This window comes from Chionomys nivalis, chromosome 7, assembly GCF_950005125.1.
Source record: "Chionomys nivalis chromosome 7, mChiNiv1.1, whole genome shotgun sequence".
NCBI lineage: Eukaryota > Metazoa > Chordata > Mammalia > Rodentia > Cricetidae > Chionomys > Chionomys nivalis.
The window spans coordinates 101,720,435-101,744,403 of record NC_080092.1 but is presented as its reverse complement, the minus strand read 5'-3'; the positions used below and the strand labels follow the sequence as shown (position 1 = coordinate 101,744,403).

Below are 23,969 nucleotides of genomic sequence, written 5' to 3'. Positions count from 1 at the left end.
AGAACGTTTCACATTTTAATTCATTCTGTGTGTCCCAACGATAAATGTAATGGCAATCAATGTGTCTCTATAACATTTCCATGTCTTTTTTGACATATAGATGACTAATTACCGTATAAATTCCTAAAGGTTGACTGCTTTGTACTATAAATATGGAAGAAAGACATTTTATTAAACATTCATTTGAGGGATTGTAGATGATGTAGAGATAACCATGGAAATAACCAGGTAAACATCTAGAGACAAAACACAGTCAAAGGGCAATGCGTAGTCAAGAGCAAGAAGTGTTTCGCTATCACTGACAGCGACTGAGCTTCTGCTTTATACATGTTCGAGCCCAGGGCTGTTTTGAGGCTGCACTGTGCTTCAAGCATCTACCTAACAGGGCTAAATCTTTTTCCACTCTCTACCAATTTTTGTCCAATAATTTCTTACACAACCCTGGTAATAACAGGTATACAAAATAAACATACAGTTATGTTGCTTTGTTTGGCTTTTGTGGTTGATTTTGGGTTTTTTTTTGGGGGGGGAGACAAGAGTCTTGTTCTCTAGCTCTGATTGGCCTGAAACTTACTATGTAGCTCAGGATCACCTAGAACTCATAGAGATCCACCCACCTCTGCTTCCCAAGTGTCGGGATTAAAGGCATGTACCACACCATATCTGGCCAAACCAAACACTTATAATAAATTATAAAGATATTTATTTTAGAGCAATTATTCAACGTACATGTTTAGCTTTTATTAGCATAAAGCAAATTTGCATACTAATAGGGTCCGTGTGCTTGTCTAGTTATATATACACGTATTTTATAAGAGTGAATGCTTCTCTCTTGCAGGATGTGTGGACACCAGGGACTGATGTCAGGATGTCTTCCCCAATGTTTATTTTCCTTGTCTTTTTGTGAGGCAAGGTCTCTCAATGAACCTGGAGTTCACCTTTTGGGCAAGGCTGGCTGACCAGTGAGTCCCCAGGATCCACCCGCGTATACTTCCTCCTATGCCCCACCCCCACCCAGCTGAGTATTTGATCCTCCAGGACACAGAGCATCTTTGATGGTTTTCAGTTGCTCCATATGCTGAATGTTTGATCCTGCAAGACATAGAGCATCTTTGATGATTTTCAGTTTGATCCATATGCAGGGTGTCACTATGTAGCCCTGACTGGCTTGGAACTCAAGAGTCACCTTTCTCTGCATCCCAAGTACTGAAATTTAATGCATACTCCAGCAAATTTTGATTTACTGCTTTATACACAGCTACAGAATGGCAGAAGTGTGTTTAGTATCACCTCAATAGTTGGGAATACTTTCTCCAAAAACAAATGTAAAATAAAAATCCTGCCGGGTGGTGTTGAGGTAGAGGCAGGCAGATATCTGTGAGTTCAAGGCCAACCTCATCTACAGAGCTCCAAAGCTACACAGGGAAACCCTGTCTCAAAAAAAAAAAAAAAAAAAAAAAGACAAAACAAAAACAAACAAACCAACCCCCAAAATCCTGACACCTGATGGAGGGGCTAAAATTGACTGACATTATAAAGACCTGGCAATGACGTGAAGTGACTGGGAAGAGAAATTAGTGAGACACTATGGGAGATGGTTTGCTTCCTTCTTCTCTTCCTTTCAATCTACTCCAGGCTGCCCTAAAATACTGAATGTTTTGAGGATGACCTTGAACTCTCATTCTAATGCCACCCCCCAAATGCTGGGATAAAGGCACTTGCTTATCGCGCCTGCTTCTGCGGTGCTCAGGCAGGGAAATACCTGATCTGAACAATATACATCGCAGACTGAATTTTAAAAAATATTCTGGGTTTTGCCTTCCTCTTTGTTTGCTTTGGGGTTTTTGTTTTGTTTTTGAGACAGGGTTTTTCTGTAGCTTTGGAGTCTGTCCAGGAACTCGCTCTGTAGACCAGGCTGACCTCAAACTGAGATTTATCTGCCTCTGCCTCCTGAGTGCTGGGACTAAAGGAATGCACTGCCATTGCCTGGTTTGGTTTTTGTTGCTTTTTGTTTTTATTTTATTTATTTTTTATTTCTTTTTTTGAGATCATCCCACGTGTAGCCCTGGCAGACCTGGAACTCACTAAGTGGATCAGGCTGACCTTGAACCACAAAGATCTACCTGCCTCTGCCACCAGTGCTGGTTTAAGATTTTTTTGTGTGTGCCAGGTACACGTGGTTACTTGCAGAGGTCAGAAGAAGGTATCAGTTTCCCTGGAGCCATAGTTAAAAGTGGTTAAGTCACCTGATGTGGATCCTGGAACCAAACTTGGGTCCTCTAGAAAAGTAGCTGCTGAGCGATCTCTCCGGCTACCCCCATCCCCAAATTTACTACCAGGATCTGAAGGAGAATCTCACTGGGCGGTGGCTTTCCTGTAACCCCAGCATTTGAGAGCTGGAGGCAGGAGAATCAGGAGTTCAAAGCAAGCCTTGCCTAAATGTGACTGTATCTCAAAACAAAACAGAACGGAGGGAATTGGCTACAAAGGGAAAGGCAATGAGAGGGACAGGGAAAGTGGGTGGAAGAGGAGATGTGAATGTGGCTAGCTGGACATAGAGGTCTCAAAAACACAAAAGGGGGGCTGGAGAGGTGGCTCAGCGGTTAAGAGCGCTTGCCACTCTTCCAGAGGACCTAGGTTCAATTCCCAACACCCCCATGGGCAGCTCGCAACTGTCTGTAACTTCAATTACAGGGGATCCAACATCTTCACACAGACATATGCAGGCAAAACACCAATGCACATAAAATAAGAACAAATTATTAAAAAAAATAAAAGGTGGAAGAAAGGAAGCAGGGAGGAAGGCCGAAGGAAAGGGGGTTTTGGTTTTGTTTTGTTTTTTGAGATAGTGTCTCCACCATTTAGTTCTGGCTAGTCTGAGACTTACTGTGTAAACTAGTCTGGCCTCCAACCCAGAGATTCACCCACCTTTACCTTATAAGTGCTGTGATCAAAGATGTATGCCCCATATCTGGCTGGAAAAGTATGATCCTGAGATGTTCTCTATTAAAACTGCTCCAGCAGTGACGTAAGCCTGTAGTCACGGCTACTTGGTTGGCTGAGTGGATCCCTTGAGCCAGAGTTCAAGGCCAGCATTAGGTATCAGGGGGTAGGGGGTGGGTAAAAGGAAGGGTGGAAAGGGAAAGGAAGGAGAAAGAAAAGGGCAGAGGGGAGGACAAGAAAGGGATAAGGAGAAGAAACAGAGCTGGGGACATAGCTCAGTTATCAGAAAGCCTGCCTAGTATATCCCCAAATTCTGGATTCAGTCCCTCCACTGTATAAACAGGGTATGGGCTGGGTGGTGGTGGTGCAGGCTTAAATCCATCCTAGTACACAGGAGGCAGAGGTAGGGCAAATATCTGTGAGTTTGAGGCCAGCCAGGGCTGTTGCACAGAGAAACCCTGTCTTGAAAAACGATAAATACATACATACATACATGCAAACAAACAAACAGGTTATGGTAGCTTGCATCTATAACCCTAGCACTTGGGAAGTAGAGGTAGGATGATTAAAATGGAAACTTCAAGACCAGCCCAGGCTACAGAGTGAGTTCAAAGCCAGCTTGGGTGACTTACTGAGAACTTGTCTCAAAATAAAAAGAGTAAGTGTGTGTGTCTGTATGTGTGTGAGAGAGATGTAGCTCAGTTTTTGCCTGCGTTCCATTCCCAGCATTAGACAGACAGACACACACACACGCTGCACTCAGTTCACATCCATCTCAACTTAGTATTTACAAGGAGACACATCCACAGGAAATACTGTGCTTCATGGAAGGTGAGGTATGAGGCGTCTTCTCTGCTGTAATGGACTGTAACAAGCCAAAGTAAATTCCTCAGGTAATTTCCCATCTGTAGCTGCAGAACGGAACCCACATGTAGTATACCAAGTGGGAGAAAAGCCATATTCCTGCCTTACCCTTCCAGCCAGCTGTGCCCCTCAGATGAGTGCTGCACCCAAGGCAGTACCTGCAGCTTAGCTGCCAGCTGCGACTGCAACTTGTGTAGCTGGCTCACTTGCGATGCATCTGGCAAGCCCAAATGTCAACCAGTGATGGGTAGGGCACATAGGCTGGGTCAAATCTCACAGCAATCCCACGTATACATTACCAGAAAGAATGTAGTGAAACTTTCCCCACCAACTTTCTGCTTTTGTGGTTTCAGAGGATGAACCCAGTGCCAGGTACGATAGGCACACAGTCTGCTCCTGAACCATGGCCCCACCCTGATAGAACCATTTCTAAATTACCTGTAATAGAAACCAAATTTGCTGTTTGTGACAGAATTTCATCGTGTATAAGCATGGTCATCCACAGTGGCATAAACCAATACAGCTCAGGTCAGGTAGGAAACAAACTAAGAAACTGGCCCTCTGCCGTGCTAGATCATAGGTGCCGTGAAACAGAATACTGAGTAGATAAGAACTGGGATTGTGTTGTCTCCTCATGCTGGAACCAGTCACTCATCAGAAGACACTGTCTGCTCTGACCACAACTGTCATGCTGCTTTGACCAGGTCTTGTCTCACTTTGTGCTTAAACTATTTGCATTTTTGTTTTGGATTTTTTCAAGACAGGGTTTCTCTGTGTAGCCCTGGCTATCCTGGAACTTGCTCTTTAGACCAGGCTGGTCTTGAACTTGAGATTCATCTGCCTTTGCCTCCCGAGTGCTGGGGTTACAGGCGTGTGTCACCACCACCCTGCTCATCCTTCCATTATGATGGAGGAACGGAAAGCCATTTGCAGTCTTGAAAAGCTCACAGGGCCACAACCTAGCATCAGCAAAACAGAAGCCATCTCATATCTTAGACCTAGCCTCAGCTGCTGTCACAGATAGGAAGTCAGTCCCTTCCCACCATTGAAGTTCAGTGTTCTGAGCTGGCTGGGCATCCTCCTGACCTATCAGGAAGGGACTCAGGAACAAGGTAACATCATTCAGGCTGGGGCATACTGCAGGCTGTAATCTGGGATAGGTAGGACAGCTTCTGGGCCCTTCAACTCTATATTTAGACCCTGCTGCACTGTTTATTCCATAATCAGTTACTTTGAGGGATAGATACCAAGGTATATAGACTGAAGGCAAAAAATTATAATTTATAACAGTGGTTCTCAATGTTCCTAAGGCTACAACCCTTTAATACAGTTCCTCATGTTATTCTGATTCCCAACCATAAAATTATTTCCACAGCTAATTCATAATTGTAATATTGCTACAGTTATGAATCATAATACACATATCTGATGTGCAGGATATCCGATATGCAACCCCTGGGGGGGGGGAGTTGCGAGCCACAGGTTGAGAACTGCGTTTACAACAGACTCAGTTATGCTCCTAGTCAGTCTCGCAGGAGCAACAAAACAAACCAAAGCCAACAGCACTGAGGAGTCAAGGCAATTACATACATGAGCAAAATCCAAGTGCTTTACAAAACCGCCTGGGTTTCTTCAGGCATCACCTCCTGGATGAACTCTGGCATGTGTCAAGTGATTGTGTAGAGGTTACCTCTGGGCAGCTACTTCTCTGTGTGGAGACACTGTTTCCCCTTTCTACCAGCATCTTCCTGCCCCATGACGGTAACCGATGAGCTGGACCTCCCTTAGAACCCCAAAGCGTAAGTAGGCTACCCTCTTAATTCTCGGCTCATTTATTTTAAAATAATTCAAATCAGGCCCTCATGTATGTTAAGCAAGTGTTCCACTCGGCAGATATCTGTCGTTCTCATCAGCCTTTCCCCTGCTATGAAGAGGATCTACCTCAAAGCAGACAGGCTCGGTGCCTGTGTGGAAGTCAGAGGATAATTTACGGTAGGTGGTCTCTCCTTCCACCAAGAAATTGTCAAACTAAGGTTGTTACCAATAAGCCATTCTTGCTGGCCCTAGAATTCAAAATTATTTTAAAAAATGTGTACAAGTAAAAGAGTCAAACTGGGTAGGAAGACTGGACCTGTGTAGAAACGATAGTTATCCACCATAGAGCAGCCTGGCCCTTCCATTTCGGCAGCAATACTCTGAGGTTCATGGATCACAACTCCAGGGGCTTGAGAATCTTTAAGAACATATTTTGAGCTGGGTGGTGGTGGAACAGACCTTTAATCCTAGCACTTGGAGCCGGGCAGTGGTGGCACACGTCTTTAATCCTAACACTTGGGAGGCAGAGGTGAATGGATCTCTGAGAGTTTGAGGCCAGCTTGGTCTACAGAGCACGTTTTAGGACAGGCTACACAGAGAAATCCTTTCTTAAAAAACAGAAAACAAAAAATGAATACATTTTGGATTCTTTAAAAAACAAAAAACAAACAAACAAACAAGACCCCTGAAAGACAGGGGCGTGTCCCTGGCCTCATCTTTGGAGTCTTTCTCACAATCCTGGGCTAAAAGGATACTCAGAGAGGGAAAATGCTTTTTCCATGTGAAAATATTCCACTTCCTCACACACTACAAAGGTAGCACCACGTGAAGCTGCATGCCGCGGAGCGACCCGTTGTTCATGAAACATCCACCGCTCTCCACTCGGCGCTGCCCCCTCCTGCCCTCCCGGCTCCGTCACCACTTGATATCCAAGCCGTCTGTGCGGGGCTCCAAGCTCTGGTATGTGGTGTGCAGCACCTCCTGGACTTTGGGGGACTCAGTACCCTCCAGCCACTCCTGGTACAACTCCTGCACATGCGCACTGCTCTCTGGGGGCCGCACAGGGATGCCGGAGTAGATCCCTTCCATTTGCTGCAGCAGTGCACGGTCTGTGTGGCCGTCCTCTGTCTGGGCTTGGCCCCTGCCATTTAAGCATCCTGAAAGATACACAGAGGTGGACCTCGTCTTCCCTGTGGGACAGCCGGTTACAAGGGAGCTTCACATCAAGGGGCACAGTTGGAAGCAGAAGCATGAAACAGGCAGTACCATGTGACTTGGGTGTGTTTCTGGGGCTCGCAGAATTCTCTGAGGTTATCATGGGGCCTGTCCAGGAGGAGAGTCCTGGGTATTCTTTAGTCTTACCATAGATATAGATATAGATATAGATATAGATATAGATATAGATATAGATATAGATATAGATATAGATATAGATATAGATATAGATATAGATACACACACACATTACCTATAAACAGGTTTTACCTAAAAGCCTTTAGAAGTGGCAGCTTTCTGCTGTCTGGATTCCTGGCTTCTGAAAATTACCCCCAAAGCACAGAATGGCTAAAAAAGCTATGAGCACAACTGCTTGCACACAATGCTGGCAGTGTGCAGGCCCTACAAGGCTGCCTTAGGGCTGAGTGAGCTAAGAGCTCTGCATGAGCATCCCAGCCATACAGTCTAAATCAGTGTGGGTCTCCTATTGTCAGTACCACCCACTCTTAGACCTGCAGATCACACACACACAGACACACACATACACACACTCACACACGCCCCAAAATGCACTAAGGACGTAGGGGTAGGAATATCTTGGTGGCAGAGTGTGTGTCTAGAAGGCTCAAGTTCCTGGCTTCCACTCCCAGCATCAAGCTTTCATTTAAACGAGCCAGGAGATAGGCTGGGAATACATAGCTCAGTAGAAAGGTCTAAGGAAGCCCTTATACACGTATATACATGTACAATACCTGGGTTCAGACTCCAGCAACAGGGGGGAAAAGAAAAGGAGGAACAAATTCCACTGATCGGCCACTTCACAGCTGGACTTTTGATGTCCACTTTTTCGCGGGCTGCACCCACTTTCTCTCCTTCACAGGCCTATCCAGTTTTCCCCAGAAAGCAAGAGGGGCCCTCCTAGAGGCTCCCTCCCCAGCCATCTTGTTTCTACTGTAGCACAGGGTACAACCCCAGGAAAAGTAGATGCCCCCTGCTCTTATCCCCCCTTAGATGCTGGTCACTAGCAGCTTCCCTCCTCTGGAAGATCCCTTAGGACACGGATGGACTAGAAATATATAGGCTCTCCTTTATCTCACTCCTTATGGACCCTTTCTCGTCTCTGACAATGCACCTTGCCTAGCTCCTCCGGGCCTTTCTGAGAACTCTGGTGTTCTTACTTGAGTACCTTTCGTCACCCCAAACTCAGGATGACCTAGACACTCCTGGTCTTGAGGCTGCTCCGTCACACCCAGGGGCGTAGAGAGACTTAAGATCAGAGGCTCTGTTCATTCTCCAGTACCTACACCGTCTCGATCAGCGAGAGATTCTAGGCACTACACCTATCCCAGCTCTGGCCTGCTCTCATTGTCTCTCTGCCTAGACGGGAACTTTCTTCAGCTGCCCTGGTCTTTACACCTGGATGGTTAAGTTCCCTGTGCAGCAAGGAGAACTCCTAGGGAGCAAGCAATGTCTGTCTTTCCTGCTGCCAGTTTGCACACGGCCAGCTTCCACCAGTGGGCCCTATGGACCAGCTCCACATTAGCCACCTTGGTACCAGGTGGAGCTCCCCTACGGCACTCACAAGGGAATGTCTAAGGATACAGCTGTCCACTTCTCACGCCACAGTTGAGGGAAGGGAACTTCATGGCTGAGGATGGCATGCCATGCATGAGGGAGCAACCTGCCCTGCGTGGTTACTGTGGACAGGCTGTTACGGGCCTGCTGCACCACTTACCTCTGGGACATGCGAGGACCTCCACGAAGTGATATGGGAATTTGCCCTTCCTGAGCTTCAGGATCATGTTCTGGATGTTGCGAAAGCCGTAGGCCGCAGCAAAGCGCAGTAAGACCTCCCCGTTCTTCTCAAGGGTGACCTCATGGAAGTCTTTGTTTCTGTAAATCAAAACATGGATTTTAATGGTCATTGACCTAAAGATCACTTCTGTTTGAAGTATAGTCTTGCTATGTAGACCAGGCTAACCTTGAACTCACAATCTTTCCTCAGTCTCCCCAGTGCGAGGTTTACCATATCGACCCATTTTTCAATTTAAGTTTTGGATGTCACCAAGATAATTTCAGTGGGGAGACTCACAAAAGGCCCTTCTAATCGTAGGCAGCACTGGCTTTCGTGTGGAGCAGCCACAGGCAGAGCAGCTGCGTACACCACGTACACCACACACACTGCATATGGGCCAAACCTTAGTACAAACCTTAGTGCACGGTAGGTGATCTCCTCCACGTGCTCGCCAAACAACTCCCTGGCTGCATGTCTGAAGACGTGGGCCAGATGCCCATCTGAGCTCACTCCATCGTGACGCTGTACTGCCGCCTCCTTCACGTCTCCAAACCTCAAACAGACAAGACAAAATCGTCACTGGTGCTGATGACCAGGCAGCGAGTACGTACTGGCTAGTGTCGTGTGCCAACTTGACACAAGCTAGAGCCATTAGAGGGGAAAGAGCATCAGCTGAGGAAACGCCTCCATGAGATCCAGCTGTGAGGCATTTTCTCAATTACTGATCAATGGGGGATGGGTCCAGTCCATGGTGGGCGGTGCCATCCCTGGGATGGTGGTACTTACTAGGTTCTATAAGAAAACAAGCTGAGCAAGCCAGGGGAAGCAAGCCAGTGAGCAGCACCCCTCCATAGCCTCTGCATCAGCTCCTGCCCTGTTTGAGCTCCTGTCCTGGCTTCCTTCAGTGATGAGCAGCAATGTGGAAGTGTAAGTCAAATAAACCCTTTTCTCCCCAACTTGCTTTTTGGTCATGGTGTTTCATTACAGCAATAGAAACCCTGCCTAAGACAAAGTACTAACCCAGTTTTTATAGGAACAGTATCCAGGGAACCACTTAAAGATTAGTCCTTTGCAGGTATTTAAACTTTGGGGAGCCACCATATGGGTGATTGAGAAACAAACCTGGATCCTCTGGAAAAGCAGTAAACACTCTTAACCCGCTGATTCCTCTCCAGCCCCCCAGAGCATATCCTTAATGAGGTCTAATGACCAACGTGATTGTCATTTCACATCTAACCAAGACTGCAGTGGGGCTGTGTCACTGGGACTCACTCCCTTGCTTCTCTATGCACCGAAAGCCAAAGTCCTAGCTGGGCGTCAGGGTCACCATGGGAAACAGAAACCCAACAGCTGTTTTCTTGGTGCAAAGGGACCAGAAGAAGTCACAGTGTTAGATGCGTGGCTCTTTTCCCCACATAGCTTCTTCGCTTGCCTTTCTTCCTGAAGGATACTGTAAGCCCGCAATCCCCTGGCAGTACTAGAGAAGCCATTGCAAAGGCCAGGTTGGTAAAACTGCAGGAACCTGTCTCAGTACTCACATGATCTGATTAGGGCAGCCCTCGAGCCTGCAAAGCTCACTAGAGGCCCCTCCCCATTTACAAAGATGCCACTTACAAAGTATCCACAGCAGTATCCTTCACAGAGAGGTCACTTTGCTCCATTATCTGAGCAATTTCACCTGGAGGAAAACAAGAGGTGTGAGTCACTGGGAGGACAGGTGGTCCAGAGCTCTGGGTTAGGCTTTGCTTCTCCCAGAGAAATTCTGCATTAGAAAGCTAGGACCCCCTCTTGCTGTATAATCCATTTCATATATCAGGAGCCCCTTGCCAGGAAAAGGTAATGCTGGCATCAGAAAAGCTCTAAAAAGATGTAAAAACAGAATCCTCTTTTGAACCCTGACCTGAGGTAATGCTGTAGTTGCTTCATACTGAATCAAAGTGAAAGCCTGTGTATGCGCCACACTGCACTGGAGGTTGTGACACGACACTGCGCATTACCAGAAAAGTATACTTTGTATACCACCTTCTTTCTATACACAGGTTCCCAAGAAAAACCCCCGGGAGAGTCCCCTAGACATCAGTAAGGCACCAGGTGCCATGAGACACCATTAACACACAGCACAGGTTGAGTTCTCAATGTGGTGCTCGAGAGAAACTGGACCCCTGCTCAGGAAGTTAGACCAGCACCATTGAACCCTCCCTGCTACACTGTCCCACCCTGGTCAAAGCTGGAGTCCCAGGACAGGACAGGGAAGAAGAGCTCCTGATCTTCAAGGTCATCCTGAGAGATGACCAGGCCACTTGACCCTGGTCCACACACCTTCAAGGATCAGCTTTCAGAGTCTGATTCAAGCAGACGAGCCTGGATCCTAACAAGCTCTCACAAGTGCTCTTGACCTTCTCTTTTCGGAAAAGCTTCCAGGACACCAGCGGCTAATTTTCATCCCCAGCCAAATTTGCTGTAGTCTCTATCTGAAGCAGTGGTTCTCAACCTTCCTAACGCTAGCCCCTTTAGTAAAGTTCCTCGTGTTGCGGTGACCCCACAACCACAAAATTATTTTCCTTGCTACTTGGTAACTATAATTTTTCGACAGTTACGAATCATACTGTAGATATCTGATATGCAGGATATCTGATTTGTAATCCCGGTTGGGGTCACCACCCACAGGTTGAGAACCACTGCTCTAAAGCATAGCATCTGAAGAGGGCTGCCAGCAGGGCCACTAAATGCAGCATTCACTAGAGTACATAGGAATCCTCCACTTTTTTCAGTGTATATCGGTTTCCTCACATGTGGGAAAGTATGGTCTCCACAGGCTTTACAGCAGGCAGAGAAGCATCCACAAAGAGACAAGGATGAAACTCAATTCAGCGTGGTATTATTGGTGCTGGGCCAAGACTTCGAGAGTCTGACCAACAGCTCACTTATTTTACCCATATTTAAGCACAGCATAATTTTTAGGGAAAAAGTTTTCTGGTAACAATTGACTTGGCTCTGTGATGACAAGAAAGCTTAAGACGTCTTTATATTGATGCTCTTTACAAACACATATGGCTTCATCCCTAAGATGGTCTCTTGTTGACTCAGAAGCAATGCTCAAGATAAGGGTCTAGGGGGCTGGGCAGTGGTGGCGCACACCTTTAATTCCAGCACTTGGGACGCAGAGGCAGGCGGATCTCTATGAATTCGAGGCCAGCCTGGTCTACAGAGTGAGTTCCTGAACAGGCTCTAAGGAGAATAAATGACTGATGTAGACATAATGCCCACGGGAGTCAGGATTTGGTCTGGCCCTAAGATAACATAGAAGTCACTGGGGCTGTACAAAAGACATCATTCATAAGGATGGGTTTTATGGCCCAGAAACAATGCTCAAGATTTATGGGGGAAGGGTCTGGAATAAGTAAAACCTAAATTCTGGGGGATATGGGCAAAGCCTGGCTCGACACAGTAAACTACATCCACTCCCAGAATTACAGGAGGACAAGTTAAAATTCCCTTTCCTTTGAAGGATGCTTGCGTGTTTAACCTTCCTGGCCTCCCCAGTGCTGTTTGGGTGCACAAACACTTGTTGCTTCTACAGGAAAGAAAGCATGTTGATGGGCTGTGATGTAAGAACATACTACCTAAGAGCCATGTTGCCAGTATCGTTTTCCCAGAGACCTGACTCATCTGGAAGAAGACTGAGGGCAGGCAGTATGCAGGATCCTCCTCTTCACTTTAGGCTGCTGAACCCAATTATCAGTGCCACCAGGCAGCTCGGCCGGAGTGGCCTGTCAGAGGCATGCTCACTTTCTGAGTCCGGCTCTCACCTGATGTCAGCACACAGTCAGTGCCCCTGGCACCATTCAGAGTGGTGGAAAGTCCCTCCCGAAGAGCTTCCAGCTTCTTATCGTAGCAAGGAGCCACGACAACATGGAAAATTTTCTCTGGAGACAGATTCTGTGGAGGAGAGCACTCACTTAGAGCTTCAGGGAAGCAAGGATGTCAACTAGAACATGGGGGAGTCCCAAATGCTGCTCCTACCCTACCCCATGTACGGTACTACCCCACCAGCTCTGCACAGGTAAGAACAGGTTTTACCTGAAGACTTTCTGAAGCTGTTCAAGAAACAACATCTAGGCCACCCCCTCTCCCGAGACAAATCAAGAGCCAGTTGCCCAGTGACCTTTACATTGAGGCCAGAGCACAAAAACCCTACTCAGGGTAGGGGCAGAGTTCAAGAGGAACTATACCTTGATCTTAGCCTTCTGGGCGTTAGGCCAAGAGGTTGCTATAGGTTCAGCTGTCCCCACCAGCACCTACAATCAGATCTGTAACTTTGGGTTCCACTCAGAGAGCACAGGGCTGGGAGCCCTGAGAAGACTTAGAAATGCCAGAACTCTCAAAGCAGGTATAAGAGGGCAAGGGGGAGCTGGAGAGATGGCTCAGAGGTTCAAAGCACTGACTGCTCTTCCAGAGGTCCTGAGTTCAATTCCCAGCAACCACATGGTGGCTCACAACCATCTATAATGGACCCGGTGCCCTCTTCTGGCCTGAAGGCAGACATGCAGATAGAACATTGTGTGTGTGTGTGTGTGTGTGTGATGTGGGAGGGTCTTCTGTTTTGAGTTGATTTCATTGGTTAATAAAGAAACTGCCTTGGCCCTTGATAGGACAGAAAATTAGGTAGGTGGAGTAAACAGAACAGAATGCTGGGAGGAAGTGAGGCAATCGCCATGCCTCTCCTCTGAGCCAGATGCGATGAAGCTCCAGCCCAAGATGGACGATGCAGGTCAGACATGCTGACTCTTTCTCAGTAAGACACCACCTCGTGGTGCTACACAGATTACTAAATATGGATTAAGCAAGATATGAGAGTTAAGCCGGGCGGTGGTGGCGCACGCCTTTAATCCCAGCACTCGGGAGACAGAGGCAGGCGGATCTCTGTGAGTTCGAGACCAGCCTGGTCTACAGAGCTAGTTCCAGGACAGGCTCCAAAAACTACAGAGAAACCCTGTCTCGAAAAACCAAAAAAAAAAAAAAAAAAAAAAAGATATGAGAGTTAGCCAGTAAGAGACTGAAACTAATGGGCCAGGCAGTGTTTAAAAGAATACAGTTTCCGTGTAATTATTTAGGGTGCTAAGCTAGCCGTGTGGGAGCAGGGCAGGATGAAAAGCAGACCTGCCTGCAGCTCTTTCAACGTGTGTGTGTGTGTGTGTGTGTGTGTGTGTGTGTGTGTGTGTGTGTGTATCTTTAAAAAAAAATAGAGGGCAAGGGAAATGGGAAATGAAGACCAATCCACAGCCAATTTTCAGTCCCTTCAACTCAATACACATGGCGGGGGGTGAAATTTGCCAACTGTGATGATTATAAACAAACATTTCCTATGGCTAAAATGAGGTTGTCAGATGGATATGACCTTTAGGCTGGCTTCAGTGTTTGGAAGATCCCTCCCCTTGCTGTCTTTCCTAGTCAGTGTGGTGCTTAAACAGTTGGTTAACAAGAAGGAAGAAAGGAAGGGTGTGATTTATCTCAAGGTGCCCAAAGTCTTGGAACACAAGATAGGGATGGGCTGAGGCAAGGGACATGAAGGCACCCTACACTAGGTTTTATCTATCGTGTGACAGATAGTGTTAGGACCATGGGACCAGGGACTGGAGAGATGGCTCAGTGGTCAAGGAGACCAACTGCTCTTCCAGATAACCTGGGTTCAATTCCCAGCACCCACGGAGTAGCTCACAACCAGATGTATCTTCAGTTCCAGAGGATCTAATGGCATCTTTTGACCTCTGTAGCACCAGGCATGTAAGTGGTACATAGACATACATACATACAGTCAAAACACCCACACACATAAAATAAAAAGTAAAATTCAAAATAAAAAAATTTAGGACCAGGTGTGTTAGAACATTTCTTTAATTCCAGTGCTCAGGAGGCAGAGGCTGCAGATCTTTGAGTCTGATGTCAACCTGATCCATACAGTGAGTCCCAGAACACCCAGGATTACATTGAGAGTCCCTGTCTCAAAAAAACCAAAACCAAACAAAACCAAAAGGCAGGCTAAGAGGGGGCATCTGGAGCCTGGAGCAAAAAGCCAGGATAAGGGGGGGCTTAGCTTTCCAAGATACCCAGAACAGACGCAATCAGGCAGTGTCTCCACCGGGAGGTCCAGGGCTACACTGTCCGTGGAGTGTACAGTATTCTCCCTCAGGTTGTACCCACCTGAGTCTACCCTCTGCTGCTCTTCTCTAGAGAGGCTGGCTTACCTGCTTTCTAGCAAAGTAATCCTTCACCAAGGAGCCCATGACCTGCTGGGGGGACTTGGCAGTGCAGAGATGTGGGATGACTGGGGGGCCCAATACCCGCTCAGCATATCTGACCCAACCTAGAGAGAGAACACATGAGGTCAGATCCCTCTGCTTCCTCCTGCCTTCTGACTGAGACTGTCACCCCCAGAATGAGCCAAGACATCTCCTCTGCATCGTCCCTGTTCATAAGGTGCCCTGCTGAGTGGGATGGGCCTGCCCACTTCTAGCCAAAGCCAGAACATTTATTTCTACAGTTCTGGGGAAATGGCACCAGCAGGCCTGTGCTCACCAGGACAGGCAGAGGTCAACATGGGTAGTTCACGCTGCTCCTCACTGTGTCGGTGATACCGGCGTACAAATTCCTTCTGAGTCTCCAGGATGCTGAAATCTGCCGCGATTGTGGTGTCAAATACATAGTGCACCCCTGCAGGAAAGAGGGACATGGACGTTTCTCTCAGACCAAGTAGGGATCCAGATCACATCTGACTTCTAAGCACTCTCTGTCTTTCATTTTATATTAAGACAAGGTCTTACTATGCAGCCCTAGCTGGTCCAAATCTCATTAAGTTATGCAGACTATGCTAGTCTTGAACTTGTGATGATCTGTCTGATTCTCAAGTGCTATGATTAAAAGCATGGACCACAACACTTGGCTTTTTGTTAATTTTGACAAGGAAGGTCTCTCTATGTAGCCTAGGCTGGCGATGAAGTTGGATTCTACCTCAGGCTTCTATATGCTAGCATTATTAAGTAGACACAACCATCCCCAGCTTTTGAGCAACCTAATTCTTCCTCAACTTTGCCTTCTCCTGTTTCAGATACAAACACAGATCACACAGATTTGATAGCACACCACAGTTAGTCTTGGTACTTTTCTTACAACAGTGGCCTGGTTCAGACTGGGCATTTTACTTGTTTGTTGTTTGAAACAAAGTCTTGCTAAATAGTCCTGGCCAGCCTGGAACTCACAATGGTCACCAAGCTGGTCTTGAACCATGGATGATCTCCTGCCTTAGCTTCTTGTGTGCTACTTATAGACGTGTTACAACGTCTTCCTGATTCTCACTTTTGTGTATGGTGTTGAGGAGCAATGAATTACACCAGTACTCTCCTGTATTGGAGATAGCCCTCACTTGCCAAACCATTTTTGCTGGCCCTCCACCTTACTTTTTGAGAAAGCTTCCCCACAGAACCTGAGGTTTACTATTTTAGCTAGACTGGTTAGCTAGGGAGCCCCTGAAATCTACCTGTCTCTGCTCCTCCAATGCTGGAGTTACAGGAGTCGGCTGACACACCTAGCTCTTTTTTCTTTCTTTTTTTTAATCAGACAGGGTCTCACTGTATATCTGTGGATGGCCTAGTACTTACCATGTAGACGAGGCTGGCCTTGAACTCACAGAGATCTGCCCGCCTCTGCCTCCCAAGTGCACTACTGAAGCAAATCACCACCTTTCATTCCTTATAAAAGATCACATGGGGCTAGAGACGTAGGTAAGGGCTATAGCTTACCTAGCTAGAAAAAGGTTCTTAGGAAAACAGACATTGGTCGTTGCAGAAATAATTATCAAATACTCATTCTGTGAGCTGGAGGCAAGTACAGGAGCCTCCTAGTAATCACTGTCCACACTGCCAGCAGGGGTTCACATCTTACCACAGACCAGTCAACCTCACTATAACAAAACATCTGTCTGCACACAGCAGAGAGTATGTGACACCCACCTACCACTGATAGGAAGCTGGACTCATGACACAAGGAATGGGGTTTTGACGTTCCAGGAGTTTCTCCAAAGTTTTTCTATCCTGTGCCTTTAAAAACTGAACTTGAAAACTAAAAAGGGCCCTTCATCAGTTTAAAGTATATACCAACAGTATTATATATATATATATATACACACACACACACATATAGTCACTGGCCAGTCAGTGGTGGCACAGGTCTTTAATCCCAGCACTCGGGAGGCAGAGACAGGCTGATCTCTGTGAGTTTGAGGCCAGCCCGGTCTACAGAGTGAGTTCTAGGACAGCCAAATCTGTCTCAAAACTAAAAAAATAAAAAGTGACTGACTCACCAAGACTTTTCAGGAAGCCACAGAGTCTTCTGGATGCATCGGTGACACTGAGGTTGAATTTAGCAGCAAAATAAGGCAGAGACTGAGGACACACAGACACGACCAGCACTCTGTGCTTTGAGGTGTCACATTTCTAGAAGGGAGAACAATAATGTCACATGTGTGTCGATTGCATCAGGAGCGAAGCCAGACACCTCGATGGGAAATTCATAGTAAATGGAGTTTTTGTTTGTTTTGTTTTGTTTTGTTTTTGAGACAGGGTTTCTCTTTGTGTAGGCCTGGCTATCCTGGACCTCACTCTGTAGACCACGCTGGCCTCGAACTGAAGAGATTGACCAGCCTTTGCCTCCAAAGGCATGTACCACCACAGCCCAGCAAAACATAAAAGTTCTAAAATACATTTTTTAAGAAAAAGAAAAGAAAAAGATATAGGCTATAGAGCAAGTTCTAACACAGCCAGGACTACACAGAGAAGAAAAATCCTGTCTTGAAAAACAAACAAGCAAACAAGAACAATGCATAGGGTCTTGGTGTGGTGGTGAGCGATTGACTGTCACCTTATCACTCAGGAGACGGGAGGCAGGAGGATCAGCTGCACATCTCTTGTACACCTAGGCTTCCGGTGTTGTCTATGAGGCTCCAGACAGAGCTCATTATCTGGGTGAAATGCAGGATGACAGGGACATCTACAACAAATTGCTAACAAAATTCAATTTAGAAGTAAACTTAGAAGCATTTCCACTAATGTCCATAGGAAGGTTTTAACCAGTACTGCTTATCACCTCTGTTATTTTGTACCAGTTTAAAAGTTCCAGCCAATATCCAAAAGCAAGATGTACAAAGCTTCTGTCATGGTAGCACAAGCCCACAATCCAGGCACTGTAGAGGCTGAGACAGAAGAATAGAAATTTTGGGACTAGCCTGATATATATTAGACACTGTCACACAACACGAAAAGGGAAGGTTTACAAAATTGAATTTTTTTCATTTAATAGACTTATAAAACTAAAATACTTTGGCAAATAAGTCATAGACTAATTTTATAAAATGTCACATACAAAATTGACATGTTAACCATAGAATTCCACACACCTACAAAAATCAACATCGTGCAACATAACAATAGAATGTAGTATGTTCTACAAAGCAGCAGTGGCCCCCTCACATCAGGAACAAGTTGCAGATACAAAGGACCAAGGAGCAGTGACAAACACTGATGGGGCCAGATCTCTCTCTCTCTCTGATGGAGCCAGATCTCCCGCCCCCTCGCATCTATCTGTGCTGGCTAGTTTTATGCTAGCTTGACACAAGCTATAGAGTTATTTGAAAGGAGGGAAAGTCAACTGAGAAAATGTCTCTATAAGATCCAGCTGCAGAGGGGCTGGAGAGATGGCTCAGCGGTTAAGAACACTGGCTTGAGTTCAATTCCCAGCAACCACATGGTGGCTCACAACCATCTGTAATGAGGTCTGGTGCCTTCTTCTGGCCTGCAGGCAGACATGCAGGCAAAATACTTTTTTTTTTTTTTTTTTACAAATCTGTTCCAAAATATACTTACATTAAATAAAATACGCATTTCAATAAGATCTACAGTAAATGACTATGCATTCAGGGAAGCTTCACATCTAGGCAGGGCCAACATTCATGGAAGAAGCTAAGAGAATGTGCATCCAATCACAGTTTATAGCGGGTTTCTTATTGCCAATCTGCCAGTCACACCAAACATGTCAGGCAAAATACTTTAAAGAGAGAGAGAGACAGAGACAGAGAGACAGAGACAGACAGAGAAATATCCAGCTGCAGGGCATTTTAATTAGAGACTGATGGAGGAGGGCCTGTTTTGAGTGGTGCCTTCCCAGGCTGGTGGTCCTGGGTTCTATAAGAAAGCCATGATGAGCAAGCCAGTAAGCAGCACTCCTCCATGGTTTCTGCATCGGCTCCTGCCTCCATGTTCCTGCCCTGTTTGAGTTCCTAACCTGGCTTCCCCTTCAATGATTCACTAAGATGCGGAAGTGTGAGTCAAATAAATCCTTTCTTCCTAAATTTGCTTTTGGTCACGGTGTTTCATCACAGTAACAGTAAGCATAATAGGAATGTATCTATGTATCTATGTATGCATCTATGCGTCTGTCTATCTATCTACATATATTGGGGACTGAACCTAGTACAAGTGCTCTACCACTGAGCTGTTCAGTCATTCAGTCATTCATAGACAAAGTCTTGTTAAGTTGCCCAGCGTGGTCTTGAGCTCACTTTGTAGCCTCGGCAGACTTTAAACTTGCAGTTCTCCTGCCTCAGTTTCCCAGCAGTTGGAATTTCAGGCCTGTACCATCAGTTCCAGCTGACACCATACCTTATTAAGATCCAAGACATGGAAGAAGTCCTTGGTACTCTGCTGGGAAAGCTGGGCTCCTTCCTCCACAGTCACACAGCTGTCACATGCCAGGCAGTCACTCAGAAATACCTTAGCATCTGCCAGCTTATGGAATTCTCCCTTCTAGGAAAGAAAATGGTGTTAACATTGTTTATTTTTCTTTCTTTTCTTTTTCTGTTTTTTTGGTTTTTCAAGACAGGGTTCCTCTGTGTAGCCTAGAATTCCTAGAATTCTGGAGTTCGATCTGTAGACCAGGCTGGCCTCAGACTCAGAGATCCACCTGTTTGCTTTTATGTTTCGTTTTGTTTTGTTTATTTTTTGGTAGCACTGTTTCTCTAGGGAGGGTAACTACATAAGCCCAATAAGGAAAAGAATCTACACTTAACACGGAGACAAGGTCGTGCCTGAATGCCTGAAGTGTCAGGCGGAGCTACTGAGCAATGGTCGCCGTTCTGAACAGCTCACGGCACTGGAGGCACATGTCATGGCACAAGGCCCCTGACGGCACTTAGGATCATGTAGATGGCCAAGGGTGAACTAGCCCCAGTGTTATCGTGTGGAAAGATGATGCTCCTGCCTGCTGCAAACTGGCCTGATGGCCATCTCCTCCTCCTCCCACCCTTCCTCTCCAGTGCCTGTAACAAGCCTCAGGTTTCCCTGCCGAGCTCTTCCAGCTCCACGCTGCTGAGCAGACTGTCCATACAGTCATGATGGCTTGAGGTTTCCACCTGTGTGCAACACAGACCTCAGCTCCCAGCTCTGAACTGCTGGGTCTGACCCACTCCCATCTCAGTAAAGGGGTGCTGAACACCTGGATGCTGGAACCTGTGCCCACCCTTGTCCTTCTCAGTCCCCAGAGGAATCCACTAAAGCACGAGCCACATTCCCACTGCTACAGCCTGACAGCATTCTCTCAGAAAAGGGGCCATGGGACAGCTCTTGCCTGACTTGTCCTGCCCTGCCCTGCCCAAGGGCTCATGTTCAGCCTTGCTGGTTTTGTTCTTGAATTCTTCCACAGGAAATATCCCAAAAGAGCTCTCACTCGCCTCTTGGCCCTAACAGAGCTGGCATCCTGACGTTTATTTTCAGTGCCCACTACCACAGTGTCAACTTGCTTGTCCCTCCCTAATGACCTCACAGAGGTTGGCAACTTAAGTTCCTTATGCTGCCCAGCACCTCTAAAAGGTGCTTAGGAGCTAGCGGTGTGGGTGACTGACACACCTCTCCTAGCAAGTGCAAGGTTCTAGGTTCAGATTGTATTAGTAAGAAATAAAATAAGCTGGGAGATGGCAGGACGTGCCTTCAATCTCAGAACTCCCGAGGCAGAGAAAAGATCACTGAGCTCAAGGCCAGCATGGTATAGACCAAGTTCCAAGCCATAGGGATGCTTAGTGTGATGCTGTCTCAGAGAGAAAAATAAGCAGATAGAAGCTGGAGATGGCTCAGCAGTTAAGAGCACTGGTTGCTCTCCCAAAGACCCAGGTTCAATTCCCACCATCCAAAAAGTGGTTAGCAGCCGTCTGTAATTCCAGTTCCAGGGGACTCAAACACACTCTTCTGACCTCAGTGGGCACCAGGCATTAATTCTCACCTTAAGGGCTCCGTCTACCAACTCTTCCCCAAGTATGTCCACACTACATTGCTCAGGTGCTGTTAGATGGTGTTCGGACTTATCTCATCCTCACCAAAACCCTGGGAGGGAAGAAAGCCAACTCCCCACAACACTGATAAGAAACAGGGCCTCAAAAGATTGTGGGTTTATTTCATGCTGTTTGGAGATGGAATTTTGCTGTACAGTCTAGGCGAGCTTCAAACCCATGACACTGACACCCGGACTCTACGTCTCAGGTGTGTGCTCGCATCCAGTGGGATTAGATTTCTTTCCAACCCCATGCAACAGAGTGTAGGCATGAGGGAGCAGTTCTGGTGTCTAAAGCACTGGCCCGAACTGACCCAGAACTCCAGGGGCCACTGCTACTCCCCAAAGGCTCAGTCTCCAAAGCACAGTAATGGCACACCGGAGAGCAAGAGCTATGCCCATCAGATTAAACAGGACATCAGAACTACTAACTCTAAGGGGGAAACCCGCTACCTACCTCTCCCATGTTATTAATTCTCCGCTTACATAAAAAAGCTGTTTTTGTACACTGACTGCTTGCTTGCCTAATAGTGTGTGGTGGGGAGCTAGAGCCATGGCACATGTGTTGGTGTAGAGGTAGAAAGGCAACTTGAGAATGTTCTCTCATGTCATCTTGTGTTCATATGTCACACATAGGTCCTGGGAATCACACTGAGATCCTGAGGCTTGGTGGCAAGTTTCTTTACCAGTTGAGCTATCTAAATAGCACTAAAATCAATGTGTCTGTTTGTGACTGAGCTCAGGGCCTCACACTAGCTAGCCAACCAGTCTGTTGACTTAAATCCCTGTCTCTCGGTTATTGTTTCTGGGACAAGGTTTCATTGTATAGCTTAGACAGGACTCAAACTGGGACTTCACTGGTATGCCACCATGCCTGACTAGTCCTAATATTTTCTAAGGGAACAGTGACCACAACTTTCTCTGTGAATCCAGAACATGGCAGGACACATGCAGAGGCAAATGCCCCCAGAGCATGAAGTAAGGTAGGTATAAAACCCAGCTCAGACTGTGATGTGTAATAAATACAAAACAAGCATCGCTATGGTGAACTCAAGAAACAGCCACCTAAGCAGCAAGCTTAAAGAATCACGAAACTTGAGTTATGTCTTTTCACATGTTACAGAACCTAAATCCCTTCCACTTCACAGAACACAGGTTTCAACAGCGCACCAGGATGTCCCTCTTTCTCACGTAGTACCTGGCCTCAAGACTGGCCTATACATGGCCCTTGCCACTTCTTACTTCAATCTTTCTTAGTGCGTGAAGTGCAAGGCAATATGAACTCCTAACAGGAGACGACGCAGCAGCAGCTCCCCCAACTCACATTAGGCTGACACAAACTCAAATGTTTACTTGCCTCTTCATTCTCCTGGGCTGGACTTGATGAATCAGTGGACACATTCTCATGGTCATCAGTTTTTGATTTTTTACTACATTCCTTAAAAAAAAAAAAAAGAAAGAAAGAAAGAAAGAAAAGAGGGGATGAAGAAAGACAAGAAAATGTTAGAAAGGAAACTTTCTTCTTCTGTTTTCTTTATTTTAGCTTTTGTTGAGATCAGGTCTCTCTATATAGCCCTGGCAGTCACTATGTAGAATGGGCTGACCTCAAGCTCACAGAGATCCTCCTGCCTCTGCCTCCTGAGTGCTAGAATTAAAGTGTCTGCTACCACACCAGGTTTTAAAAAAAATGAGATAGGCTCTTGATAAATTGCACTGTCTAATGTTTAGTTTGTGATCTCCTGTCTCAATCTCTCAAGTACTGGGATCACAGGTGTGTACCACCAAGCTCAGCCAAGAATAATTTAGCATGATTCTCTCCATTATCAAAACACAAAACATATCCTGAACAGTTAAGTCTTACTTCTAGAAACCCTTTCTACAGAAATAAAATCACCCATATTTAAAGATGGATACACATAAACATACACCTCCATCTGCATTGCTTTTAGTAACTAAGAACAGAAGTGATATAACCCAAACGGCTACCAGAACACTTAGATGTGGCTATCACACAAGAATACAGGTGATTCCCCGAAAGACGTTTAATTACCACTTATGGTGAGAAGTAAAAAGGAACAACTTATGGACTTATGGGGTGTTTGGATATGATACAATCCCTGTCAAAAAAAAAAAAAAAAAAAGGTTCCTGCACATGCATCACATGGCTATCCCATGTGGAACCAAGTGTGGCGGATGTCAGTCATTTCAACCACCCAGCGGGGCAGGACAGGAGGGCCTGCCCTTAATTCCTTCTCCGGAATTGATAATGTAAGTATGCTGGTTTGTTGTCCTTGTTTTATTATAAGAGTCATCAAGGCATTTCTGATCACTGCATTAAGCCTTGACTTCCACAACAGGGTGCCGGGACTGAGATGGAGCACTGACCCACAGCGAGTCCGGCGGTGCAGCCGCCCGCAGTGGCCCGCAGCCAGCTCGCCGCCCGGTCAGTCCCCGGCAGACAGGTGACGGCTATCAGAGACTGACAGGACAGAAAGGAAGGTGCACGCGGCCGAGCCCGACCCGCGGCACGGTCCGCACGGTCTTGGCTTTCGCCCCCGGTCCCACCGGACGCCGCACCCACCTTCCGTGTGCAGTGCTCACACTTCATCTGGAGCGGGACTGGCGGGAGGCCGACACCCTCAGCTAAACCGAACGAGGAAGCCTGGAACACCGCCGCCTGCCGCTGGCTAGCGACCCGCGACCCTTTGTTATCTTCATCCGCGGGGGCCACGCCCCCGGGACGGTGGTAGACCAATGAGAGAGTCGAAACAAGATGAGCCACGCCCCTGGACCAATGAGATGAGTGCGAGGGTGGTATGGCACACCCACGCCTCCTCTTCCGTCTAGGCCAATGAGAGGGCCAGGAAGTGGCAGGTCCCTCCCAAGAGCCAATCAGAAAACGGGGGAGGAGCTTTCCTTCCGGCTGGAAGTTGACGGGCCGCGGGAAGGTCTGCCGGTGAGAGCGGCC

General features: G+C 46.7%; 1 protein-coding gene across 1 annotated transcript; it reads right to left on the bottom strand.

The window, feature by feature from the left end:
- Positions 1-716: 716 nt before the first annotated feature.
- Positions 717-23,719, bottom strand: Narf (nuclear prelamin A recognition factor). Its single transcript, XM_057775593.1, has 11 exons — positions 23,583-23,719; positions 22,359-22,439; positions 19,342-19,485; positions 16,989-17,121; positions 15,209-15,343; positions 14,878-14,996; positions 12,442-12,571; positions 10,247-10,310; positions 9,048-9,185; positions 8,573-8,730; positions 717-6,779 (listed from the first exon to the last, which is right to left on the bottom strand). The coding sequence occupies exons 1-11, from the start codon at positions 23,607-23,609 to the stop codon at positions 6,538-6,540; spliced, it is 1,371 nt and encodes a 456-aa protein (XP_057631576.1). The 5' UTR covers positions 23,610-23,719; the 3' UTR covers positions 717-6,537.
- Between the last annotated feature and the right edge of the window lie 250 nt (positions 23,720-23,969).

Coding starts and splice junctions, on each gene's coding strand:
- Narf (XM_057775593.1), bottom strand. CDS start 23,609: ATGAAGTGTGAGCACTGCACACGGAAG. Junction 10,311..12,441: donor TGACTGTGTGCTGACATCAG/GTGAGAGCCGGA, acceptor GTTTTCCTCCAG/GTGAAATTGCTCAGATAATG. Junction 6,780..8,572: donor GGTCCTCGCATGTCCCAGAG/GTAAGTGGTGCA, acceptor TGTATCTTTCAG/GATGCTTAAATGGCAGGGGC.